The sequence below is a fragment of the Hemicordylus capensis genome, chromosome 1 (genome assembly GCF_027244095.1).
Source record: "Hemicordylus capensis ecotype Gifberg chromosome 1, rHemCap1.1.pri, whole genome shotgun sequence".
Taxonomy (NCBI): domain Eukaryota; kingdom Metazoa; phylum Chordata; class Lepidosauria; order Squamata; family Cordylidae; genus Hemicordylus; species Hemicordylus capensis.
Window position 1 is genome coordinate 321,937,421 of NC_069657.1, and position 12,726 is coordinate 321,950,146.

The 12,726-nt window shown below is 45.5% G+C and overlaps 1 protein-coding gene across 1 annotated transcript in view; it reads left to right on the top strand.

Moving 5' to 3' along the window:
• Positions 1-5,462, top strand: part of FHL5 (four and a half LIM domains 5) — a 37,145-nt gene extending 31,683 nt beyond the window's left edge. The window contains exon 6 of the mRNA XM_053283218.1: positions 4,940-5,462. Within this exon, the coding sequence (XP_053139193.1) occupies positions 4,940-5,091 (152 nt within the window). The 3' untranslated portion in view covers positions 5,092-5,462. The remainder of the gene's footprint in view (positions 1-4,939) is intronic.
• The last annotated feature ends 7,264 nt before the right edge of the window (positions 5,463-12,726 follow it).

Below are 12,726 nucleotides of genomic sequence, written 5' to 3' on the forward strand. Positions count from 1 at the left end.
CTCTTACCCTGCTCCTATGGCTGGTCATGAGAATGACCTTTTCATTTTCAGCAGTAGTATGTGTCTATCATAACATTTAGATGTAGTTTCATTCGCCCAAAACTTCTGCCCAGCTGGCAGATAGCCATGCATGGGGCACTTAGCACAAAACACTGGATAGCTCCCCCCACCACACACACACACACACACACACCTTTGATGACTTTCTCTAATTTCACTCCTGTAACTTCAGCAGCACTTTTGCGACAGCTGGAAGCTCAGCTATCACTTTGTGTAAGGAGCACTTACTCTGTGTTTGACCAATAAAGCAATCAACACCGAAGAACTGAATTTATTTATTTATTTCAATGGTCCTTGACTTAGAAGACTCTGCAAGTGAGTAAACTGCAAGATGACAGCTATCAAAGTAAATGCTGTTAATACAGAACATGATGCTGTTGACTTCTTAATTAAATCCATTTCAACGGAGCACTCCAAGGATTGATTTATATTTGTGCTCTTATGGATTAGGCCTATGGGAAGGGCTGTAGCTCAGTGGCATACTTTGCATACAAAAAGTCCAGTTCCTAGCATCTCCTGGCAGGCCTGGCTGAGACTCCTGTCTGAAAACCTGGAAAGCCACCATCAGTAAATTTAGACAATACGGAGCTAGATGGACCAATGGTTTGATTCTGTATATGGCAGTTTCCCATACTCCATACCCAGCAGAATCACTTAGCAAAGCCATGTCAATACTACACCTTATTTCACATGCATATTCAAGCTAGTTCTATTAGTAGGCTTCCAACCAATGAGTGTTACACAATTTTTAGCAGAATATATTCCCCCAGATGTACCTAGAATGGATACACAGAATGGTTTAAGTCTAAAAGAACTGTTCAGAAGGCTATCATTTACCTTTGGCTTTATTCATCTGGGAGGCACTAGAAAGACCAAAATAAAAATAGTCTTAGCATAGGAACTTACTCTGTGACTCCTATAATAAATGATTCACCCATTTCTATCACGGAGCTAGTTATCCTGATTTGGATCCACCATCAGGACAAAAGGCTACGTAGCTAGGAAAGAAAAGCTTCTGGAACTCACAGTGTGGAAGCAAGGATGGAATGTATTGCCCGTGTCATTCCACACAACTATCCTCATTAAGATACTGAGCAGATGTTGATGATACTGCTGTTTTATGCAGCTGATGAATGGTCACGTTCTCTGTATCACTGGACAGAATAATACTGTGTCATGGACAGTGCTAGACTGGCACTGGGGCATACCTGGGATCGGCTTTCCCTTCAGCCAGGGACCTTGGGCCAAGTTTCACCTACCCTCAAAGAGGGGCTATGAGAATTAAATGAGGAAAGCCCCATTTTGCCTTCTTTGGAGAAAGGCTAGGAATAGGATAGAAATGTAAACATGAAAAGAATGTACCCAGCATAGTAAGTAACCAGCTGGCAAATGTCAACTTGTCAACATTACAATTTTCAAGGCATCCCAAAGCTGGTGTTCCTGATGCTTACAGAAGTGTTAAGCACATAAGAAGAGCTATCTAGTCCAGCATCCTTTTTCCCACAGTGGCCCACCAGATGTCTCTAGGAAGCTAATAAGCAGAAGATGAAGGCAGGTCCTCTCTCCTGCTGTTGCTCCCCTGAGCCTAGATGCAGCCTATAGCCATCAAGACTAGTAAGCATTGATAGAGACCTGTCCACCAATAATTTGTCTTAAGCCCCTTTTAAATCCATCCAAACTGCTGGCCATCACCACATCCGGTGGCAGAGAATTCCATAGCTCAGTTATGTGCTGTGTGAAAAAGAACTTCCTTTTATCAGTCCTAAATTAGTTTAATGATTAATTAAACTGGCAATTAGTTTAATGAGATGACTGCCGGTTCTATTGTTGTGCAAGGGGCGGGGAATGTCTTGCTATCCACCCTTTCCATACCATGCATATTTTTATATGCCCCTATCATGTTCTTCCAAAAGGGAACAGAAGGACTACAAAACAGAGGCCATCATTCCTAGCGGCCACTGAATATTAAAATGACCTGCAAACTGCAAAACTTTCCTGAAAAAGACTAGCCTGCAAATGAATCAGCCCCACTCTTTGCCAGTTGTTTCCCCAAGGGGAACACACAGGGACTCACTTACAACAGCTGGTATAGTGGAAGTGAGAGCCATGGAACAGCTCCCACCCTTTGTAATACTGCAGATGCTCCTAAGGCACTACTGTTTGTTGGGGCGGGTGGAGGGGTGATTCTATATGCCTTATCTGGGGTAAAACAAAAACATGTATGTAAAAGGCATTGTGTGTGTGTGTGTGACGCTAGGGACCTAGAATCATTTAGCCTAACTCTATAGCCTTAATATTCCCAGTGTTGAATAAGATCTTGCTAGCAATAGAAAACCTGCTTTATGATAGATCATTTGTGTTTAAATGGCTTATAATTAGACATTTTGCAAATACTCAGAGGCTATTTAAACGTACTCTGAGACCATTAACTGGATCCCTTAAAAACAAATTGAATGACCTCTTGTCCCAGTTCTGAGGAATAACATTGCCAATTAATTACAAATCCTGTCATTCAGAGGAGGAAACAAAGAAAAGGAGTGAGAAATTCCATCAGCTGATATCACACACACACACACACAGGAATTTATTTTACAAGCACAACTAATGACAGGCAATCAGGCACAACAGTTCCACCACCCCATAGCATAGGAAGGTGCCTTATACTGAATTAAACCATTGGTCCTCTAGCTCAGTATTGTGTACACCGAGTGACAGTGGCTCTCCCAGGTTTTAGGCAGGAGTCCTTCCCAGCCCTACCTGGAGAGGCCAGGGTCTGAACGATAAGTTTTTAGGTGACTGTTTTAGCTATATAGTCCTCTTCAATACATTCATGGCTATCTGCATCTTCCCTTTAATATATTATATTTATTATTTCATTCCAAACCCACCGTTCAACCCAGAAGATCACCAATGGCAGCCTGCGTGAAATAACAGAAAGCAATTCACCTCTTCAAGCCATTAACACCATTTAGTTTTTGACAGCATATCATTTTTAAAAGTCTAAAAGTTTAAAAGTATAGTTAAATTCTCCATATAATGGGCAGGATGAGAAGAGCATAGTGAGTAGAATAATGGAATTGCCTTGAGCGGCCTGGGCCAACTCTTCACTCGTGAAACCCGCAGCAGCAGCAGAACGAAGAACTCCAGAGACTCAGAGAGAGGCTTTAAGAGATCACATTCTCCTTTCTACCCTCAGCATTTCTCTTCGCCTTCCTACTAGCAACAGATGAGCTGGGCTCCATCTGGCCTGGATGGGAAGCCTAAGCCCTAGTGAAACATTCATTGCTGGGGTGGGATATTTCCCCTATGGTTGCTTCCTGGCGTGGGATATTTTCCCTATGGTTGCTGTGGGCCCTGTAAGGGTAACAGCAGCAATCAGGGGTAGGCCAGGTTGGGCATGGACCTTTGGGCCCAGACCCTTCTAAGGGCCCACCTGACCAGTCCCTGCAAGAGGACATCCTGTGCTGTCCTAGCAAGCTTCCCCATTGGGTCCTGCCTCCTGGCAGGTTTAACAGGCCATGGTGGGTGGCAACGTTACGATTCTTCAGTCTGTTTCACCATTTCAATTTCCCAGACACTCTTCCCCTGATGCAGCATAGCGGTGAGGCATCTGAAAAATCAAAACAGTGCTGCACACACTGAAGCAAGAGAATGTCCACTGCTGCTACTGCCCCTCACCATCACCCAGGACATCAGTTTCCAGGTGTCAGGGCCCAACGGGGAAGCATACCATGTTGTGGTGGGCAGCAACAGATGTTTCCCTCCTTCTGCAATGCTACTTTGATACTATATATGAGGGAATGAATGGAAAGGGTGTGTGTGTGTGTGTGTGCACATGCACATTCACACACCTATACATCTATAGCAATCTGTATAAAGCCCTGTAAACCTCTCCAATGCCAGGCATAATTGGGGGACCAGCAGGCAATTTGCTCCAGTGTGGTGCCTGGCAATGGAAAATCCAACCAGTCCGCAGATGTTTCTCTTTCAGTGCCACCATTCTGGCAGTAGCACAGAACGTGGAAGGCTTCTGCCGCTTGTTTTAAATTCCCATTGGAATTGAAAACAATTGGAGCACCATTGGAGGGGGACTGGTGAGTATGTCAAACATGCCCACTAGTCCCTTGCTTTCCTCATGGCGCTGGCACTGTGAAAGCTAGCCAGGGTGGATGGTTTCCTTCAGCAGTGGCACTGAAGAAAAAGCACCATCCACCAGTGAGCTAAGTTTCTCAACACTGTACACCATGAGGGGAAGGGGGGGGGCTAGCAGGTGCCCTCCGAGTGCCCACTGTCTGCTTGCTCTCTCCCAATAGTGCCTGACACTTCAGCCCTAATGGCAGTGGCAGGAGCACCAGAGAGCAGGGGAGACGCATTCGTAGCACCCTTATCACAATAGAGGCTTTTACTCAATAGCTTTGTTTGTTGTTCTTATATGGTTCCATTGTAAGCTGCTTTGGCGACAGAAATGTGTTTTTAAAATCCATGCCTATTAGACCCATAGCTCAGCATTAGGGCTTTTCAATCAGATGACAGAATCCTGACTGGGATGGTGGTGCGCAGCCTCTAGGTCAGGACCACACAACTATGGCCCTCCAGCTCTTGCTGGACTACAACTTCCATAATCCCCCCTCATAGTGGCCAGTAGTCAGGGCTGATGGGAGTTGTAGGCCAAGATCTGCAGGAGGGCCCACGTTGTGCAGGCCTGCTCTAGGGGGACAGGAGAGACTTGCTGTTGCTGACAACCCAGAAACAGCGGTGCCACTGTAAAAAAGGGATCACATCCCTTTCTAGGTCATCCCTTTCTAGTACCCCCTTTGTGGTCTGCTGAAAGAGATCCACAGCATCCCATGTTTCAAAACCTCTTGTTTTGTCTTTATAGCTCTGGGTGGAGCCAAATTTATCTCATTCGAGGACCGCCAGTGGCACCGTGACTGCTTTAAGTGTGCAAAATGTTCCAGCTGCCTGGTGGGGAAGGGCTTCCTGACTCAGCAAGACCAGATCATCTGCTGCAAGTGTGGCAGTGCTGCATAGCGTGAGAAATTCAGAAGCAAAGGCGTGACTTGCTTCCCATGCATTCTAGCCAGATCCGTCAGTGTTCCGTTGTCAGGAATCTGTCAGACAAGTATAATGGTTGTTCAGTCATGCAAGTCACTTTCTGACAGCAGGAGCATCACAGTGGAGACATCCTTTGCATCCTGTATAACCACTTTAAGTAGCAGCACTCTTGCAAGGGAAACAGTTCCCAAATGTTTTCTTTCTATCTATCTATCATCTATCTATATATTCAGGCTTTTTTTTTTCTTGTAGTACAGTGCACTCTACTGTTGAGAGTACCAGTGTGAGCAGCTTGTAATATAAACCAATACTGTCCTTAAAGCCTAATAAAAAGAGGTTATACGATAGTTCTCTTGCAATGCAAAATGGGGCTTTTTCAATTGCAAAATATTTATCGCTGTGCACGGTCCCAGGCCTCTCCTTTTCCTCTCTCAGCTGGGCGGTGCCAAGTAGCAAAGGGACCCTTGAGCCCAACCTGTGCTGAGCCTCCCAATGACAGTACAGATTCTTTGGTCCATCTAGCTCAGTATGATCTACACTGACTGGCAGTACATCTCTGGGGTTTCAGACAAGGGTCTTCCCTTCCCTACCTGGAGATGTAAGGAATTGAACTGGAGACCTTCTGCATGCAAAGCATGTGTCCTTCCCCGAGTTATAGCCTTCCTCTCCAAACTGGCCATCAAAAGTTAAAGCTAAAGTGTGACCAAAAGCTACAGTCAGGTATGTGTGTTTCCATCAAAATGTGCATCAATTCCACCCATTCTACCAATATTATTTTCCCTCAAATGGATGCAATAGAGGCGGGGGTGGGGAGGAGAATGAGTATTTTTCTCTATTGTGTACATCATATATGTAGAAAAATCCATGCTGGGTCAATAACGGTATCTTTGCCCTTTGCACCCGCAAGCGCAATTCCCTGGTGGGGCCAGAAAAGCAGCAGGAAAAACTGGCTGCTGTGAATCGGGGATGGAAAGGCCTTGACAAAGCAGTTATACAGGCAAGAAGAAGATCTCACTACCACAAGACTCCCAGGATCACCACTGGAATTCTTTCTTAAGGAAGGCATCAAAAATATCCTTTGGATAAACCTGACCCACAAACTTCAAGGTATTTCTGATCTCTAGATATCCACAGTCAATAACAAAACCAAACCCTATGGGCATTCTGGTAAAAAGAGTTGGATGTACTCAGTTTGACCTGAAAAGAGAAATTCTAGGCAGGCTGACATCTTAAGTTACTAGATCTCGACGAAGAGAATTTTTTCCTCAGTTTTCTTATTCCCTAACAATTGACAAAGTACTTGAACTTCTGCTGTCACCCAGATCTTCCAGTTAAACATCTCTGCACATTTAAGCTCCTTCCTCTAATACTATGGCGTGCTCCTGGGCTACTCATGGAAAGGTCTAGATCACCTTCCTTATTAGGCGAGGCTTTGACATCTGGGGCTATTTAGTTTAGAAAAAAGACAGTTGAGGGGAGACATGATAGAGGTCTATAAAATCATGCATGGTGTGGAGAAACTTGATAGATAGACATTTCTCTCTCTCTCTCTCTCTCTCTCTCTCTCGCTCTCGCTCTCGCTCTCTCGCTCTCTCATAACACTAGAACCAGGGGTCATCCCATGAAATTGATTGCCAAGTGATTTAGGACCAACAAACAGAAGTACTTTTTCACACAACACATAACTTGTGGAATTCTCTGCCACAAGATGTGGTGACAGCCAACAACCTACATGGCTTTAAGAGAGGTTTGGATAAATTCATGGAGGAGAGGTCTATCAATGGCTACTGGTCTGAGGGTTATAGGCCACCTCCAGCCTCAGAGGCAGTGATGCCTCTGAATACCAGTTGCAGGGGAGTAACAGCAGGAGAGAAGGCATGCACTCAGCTCCTGCCTATGGGCTTCCCACAACCAATCGGAAGGAGAGAAGATGGGGCTTTCCAGAAAGGGGAGCCGGACAGGTGGCGTGGGGAGAGCCCAGCGAGCGCAGCAGGGCGCTCCAGGTGAGGGTACACTGCGAAAATGCCCTGCTGCCCAGTGGGTCAGTCAGAGCCTGTTCAGCGGCACCTGGTGGGCCACTGTGTGAAACAGGATGCTGGACCAGGTTGGCCTTGGGCCTGATCCAGCAGGGCTGTTCTTGTGTTCTTATGGTATTTCTTCCCCAATTTTACTCTGGGCAAAGTTTCTGCTCCTTGGGAGTTCCACTGAGTTAAAATCCATTTGTTGGGTGTGTGTGTTGTTTTTTTTAAGCAATGGAAGGATTCTCTCTGCCCACCCCTACTCCCCTTACTTCTTTTTGTAGCATAACTTCAGCAAACATCTTCAGGGCATTTTCCAGGTTACCCGTCATAATTATTTTGCTACGTATCTCCTAAGTGTGCATCCTTACTAAATGTGTTTTAACACCGTTGTGTGTGTGATAACAGCAAGGTGCCGTACACACATTGGAAGCCTTCTTCCAGGTTTTATCTTTATGTTCTAGTATTACAACTTTGCATGTGCATTCAAAAAAAAATATATCTGTATTTTCCTGTTTTAGGAGGGCTGTCCCGCTGTTTCAGCAGTGTAATGTGAAGGGTTCATTCAGCAATTTGACTTTTCGACATCTTAATCTCATTTCAGCTTTTGAAATGATCCTCAAAAATAAATAAATTCCTGGGTGCTCTTGTACAATGGTGCATCAGTGCCATTTCCCTTTTATTTGCTTTTCGCTCCCCTCCCTCCTCTGCTAATGTTAACCTCGTGTGATTATATTGCTGTGATTATATTTCTTTCTGTTCTTCCTTTTCTCTTTCATTCTCCTCCAGTGAGCTTTTTAATTAGTTTTAAAAAACTTAATTGTCAGACATGGCAAGGACTAGTTAAGTTTACACAAGCTAGAAAAGACTGCTCCCCCTGCATGTGGCTTTGAGGAAAGCCACCAAGAAGAAAAAGGTGTGGTTATTTTAAAAGCCTCATCACGTCATCGTAGCCCGCCTTCTCTGCAACCCCGTTGGCCCAAAATGGGGCAGTAGGAGGACACAGAGAGCACATCTTACACGAACAGTCCCTGCTGGGAAAACACATCATTATGGGTAGCAATATGAACGACCACAGCTGTACCATGAACTATGCTGCAAACAGCTTCCACCCTTTATGTATGTTTTGAATACAATCCTGCCAAGCCGAAGCATTTTACACCACCTCCAACCACTATGGAGTTTGCAGTCCACCCAGATCACAGAGTTCTACACAAGGAGGCTCTCCACACGAGCAGTGTGGAGAGCCGAGGAGGGTCTGCAAGGGAGAGCAGGCTTGGCCCCAGATTGGCCACCCTCACGATTACCAGCTCTGTCACAGAGCTGGTCGGGGTGGTGGGGATCAGGGGCTGCCTGGCCCCTGGAAGTCCCAGGATACCCTGTGCAAGTGCCCAGGGCATGCTGGGGAGACCCCTGACGTGGGATCCTTGTTGCCTCCTGGTAGGATCAGGAAAATGGGGTGAGCAGAGCGCTTGCTCCACTAACCTCATTTTAGAGGAGGGGGAATTAAGTGGGCCAGCCACTGGGCTCGCCCGCTAGCCCGGTGGTTCTCGCGACTCTGGAAAGCCGACTGGGCTCCCTTCGCCCACTTTCCAGCAGTCGTGAGAATAGCCTCAGTTTGTGGCTGACATTCAGAGCAAGGAAGTACCGGTGCGATGAGAGGAACAGACTAACAGCACTTCCAGACTAACTACACTGGTGCTCTGGGGAAAGGGCAATTTTTAACAATCTCCCTTTCCTATGTTTGTGTTTCTTTGTTGTTGTTTTTGGCAGACAAATCGCCTAGAGACAGCCATTAGCATCTCTCTCCCCAAGCTTCTCTAGCTATCTGTTTCTGTGTCTGAACAAAGCATCTCCCCAAACTACTTAACTCTTTTCTTCACTTCACCTATCCCCTGGAAGTTTCCTGTTTTTCTTAGAAGATTCTAGGCCAGGCTCCTCCATGCCTTACAAGTTCTCTGAGGTGGGCACATTTGCATTGCAAGAGCCAAGAGGGTAACATCTGCAGAGAAATCCTGTTTGTATGCCTTACTGAAATAACGTTACTTAGGATGTATAGTGTGGACTAGCTTCAAAGCATAAACAGGATCAAGGTGTTCCTTTTTAGCTGTTACAATGTGAAATCAGAGGCTTATATCTAGTAGCCCATAGCAACTTACTTGTGATGTGCTGGCTGTACGTGTGTGTTTGTGAGATAGGGAGGGAGGGAGGGAGGGAGAGTGTAGCTTCAGGAGCCTAAGATACGGGCATAGACTTCTCACAGTTCTGAGGTCAATCACTCACAGAGCTGGGAGGAAGAGCAGTGGCAATGTGTGGGGAATTCAGAAGCAGAAAGAATCCACTTGATCAGGAGTTCTTGTAACATCCTGGCATTGCTAAATGGAAAGAAGTTCTCAAGCAGTAATGGACCCTATCATGGATAAAAATGTAGATCGTTGTACTTTATCAGAGTCTGCTTCCAGGCACAGTAATAGCAATACAAAATTCATTTTTAATGCAATATATATTGCATTACACGCGATAGGAATGAGAGCAGCCTAAAGAATAGCATTTCCCCCTTCATAATATACATGCTTAGGAATTTATATTAGCTGATCGTTTTTTGTTTTTTAAGAGGCCTAAAATTAGGAATATGAAAGGTAGCAATATATCATTTTATGATGGACGCAATCCTGCACTAGTTTTAGGCCCCATTAAAATGAATGGATTGTTGCATGCATAATGGGTGCAAAAGTGCAATCCTATGATGAAAGAGATCCGATTTGTCTTTTATCCACTAGGTGGCAGAACATTGCTGCTATCACACCCATTTCAAGCCATCCTTGTTTTGTATCAGAGGGAAGCTGATAGGAAAAAGAAACAAAAAGAAAATTAAGTTCACTGAGGAATAAATACGCACAGTGTTGACTTCAGCACTGCTAATATTGATTTATGCCAGCTGTGCACCTGGCCCGATGACATTATTAAAAATTTCCAGCCAGCATGTTTCAATATTATGTAATTTATCACAGGGATTGAATAGCATCCCTCAAGGTTTACATATTGTTAATGCTGCATGCTTGTACCATGGAAACTGTTACACAAAACCTTGAGAGGGTATCTGATTCTATCAGGGTTCCCACCAGGATTACCGCAACTATGTAAACTGAGGTTCTGATCACATGCGTGTTTTCCACACCAATGCCAGCCGTCCCAGTGGGTAGGTGACACTCATGGGGGAAGCAGTCCCATGATTTGGGCAGCCCACATGGTGGGGAGCTTCAGACGTCTTCTTCAGAAAAGGGTCAGGGTCTATTCACTGAAAGAGTGAAGGGGCGAGGGAATCATACTAGCAGACGTGTTCCTTGACCTCTAAGTGTTCGGCTAAAAATATGTACGGAGCCTACATGCATCTCACTGGCACACTGTTACATGAGCTCTGTATCAGCAACCCTGCAAAAAGCAGAGTCCTGCAAAGTGAATTTGGGTGCAGACAACCTTTACACATGTAGACTTTGTGCTTTGGATGCATGTGCAGAGATCTGGAGCAGGACCTACAATCCCAATCCTGCTGTTCCCCTGCGTGCAGTCAGTGGAGGCTGGCCAACATAATGTGAAGCATCCCAGCAACTGTGCAATCCATGCCAGGGCTACTGTCCAGCAGCCCTGATGCTGCTGAGAACACATGATTGCACAAGCAGCACTGTCAGAGTTATTTCTATTGCAATGAATGGGAATCTCTGCAGTAGTGCGGCTTGCACCACCACTCATTCACAACAGCATCAGGGCTGCCTTATGAATCTGCAGCAGCCCCAGCAAGGAGCACACCATCACCAAAACACTGCATTGGTAATTTTACTGGCCAATGTAATGTGCAAAGTGGGAACATTAGTACTGACAGGTTGAGTCAGATCAAGGGTCCATCTAGACCAGGGATTCTCAACGCTGGGTCCCCAGATGTTATTGGACTTCAACTCCCATAATCCCCAACCAAAGGCCACTGGGTCTGGGGATTATGGGAGCTGAAGTCTAATAACTTCTGGGGACCCAACGGTGAGAATCCCTGATCTAGACTAGCAGTTTGTTTCCAGTAGTGGCCAACTTGGTGCTTATGAAAGCTCACGAACTGGGGCATGAAGCTGACCACAACCTGTCCCTCATGTGCAGCAGCAACCCAATCAATCAATCTTTATTATGGTCACAGACCAGCATAAAGTATAAGGGTGATTACAAGTTAAAATGAGAGCAAGTAAAACTGATTACATGTAAAATGGTACATAATAATACTAAAAGAACTAAAAATACTAAAAATAGTGAAAACAATCACACCTGAGAAATAGTAAAATAGTCTATGCAGTCATAAAAATGCATAAAAAGCATAAGGGGGGAATAAAGTTGTATGAAGTTTAATAGGCATAAAAAGCAGAAATATATAAAATACATAAAATCCTGAATAATAAAACTAGAAAACAGCCGAATTGAGGGTTATGAGGAGCATTAAAAGGGAGGCGCGTGAGCAATTGCAAGGCCTGCCCAGTCACCGGAAGTCAAGTCAGATTAAGGTTGATAGGACTCACTGCCCATCATCCACCAACGAATGCTGATCACAGCCACACAGTACCTGGCAACGCTATATGTGATGGCAGGCTTAGAGTCGGAGAGTAGCAGGGAGCTGTAGAATTGGCTTGGACAACCTGGATACTTGTTTAGCAGTGGAAGGATGAGGGAGGCACGTATGTATAGGAGAACATGCAGTATAGGAGAACATGCTCAGTAGTTTCGATCTGCCCTAAGCCACAGGGGCATAATCACTCTGCAAGTGAGGGTCCTTCTATAATGGTCTTCTAGCACTGCTGAGGGGAGGCCATGGCAGCAAGCCAAAGTGAACGCCCTTCTGTGGTTTGGAACCTCCAGTTGGGTGAGGTATGCTGCTGGGGAGGAAGAATATCTAAGCCCATCACTGATATGAAATTTTGGAACTCTGCTGAGATCAGTTTGTCGCTCAATGTCTATAATGTGCTGCTTGATGGTTGCTTTTGCCTGCTCGTGGCCCATGCTGAGCAAGGTCGGAGGTGGGGGGAGGCCCAGAGTAGCTATTTTGGTCTCAATTGTCTGAATACAGTTAGATTGGTAGTCATAGTGTAGGGTTGGGGGGCAAGACCAACTGGGCAATAGGATAGTCTGAGCCAATAACAGAGAATGGCCACCCATACGCTAGCCTCCAACTTGATCAAGCCTGTCTCCAGGCGCAGAGTGGCACGGGAGACACATCTCGGTACTTGGAGCACTGCCCTCAGGAATTTTATGCGCAACACCAGGTACAAGCACTCAGAACTTGTGCTCACCTGATCAGGGAACCAGGAAAGGGAGTTGGAATCCCTATAGACAACAGCAGGGGAGGGCAATTTATTGTGGGGATGATGGGAGTTGTAGTTCAACAACAACAACTGGAGGGCCAAGGTTGCCCACTCCTGGACTACAGCAACCAGCACCATCCTCCTTTCTGACAGAGGAAGGAGTTTAGATGGAAGAAGTAGTAGTTAGAATTGCAATATTGGTGCTGGAGTTGCTATATTGGTACTAGCAACCTGTCCAGTATGAGGAACAAATTGCC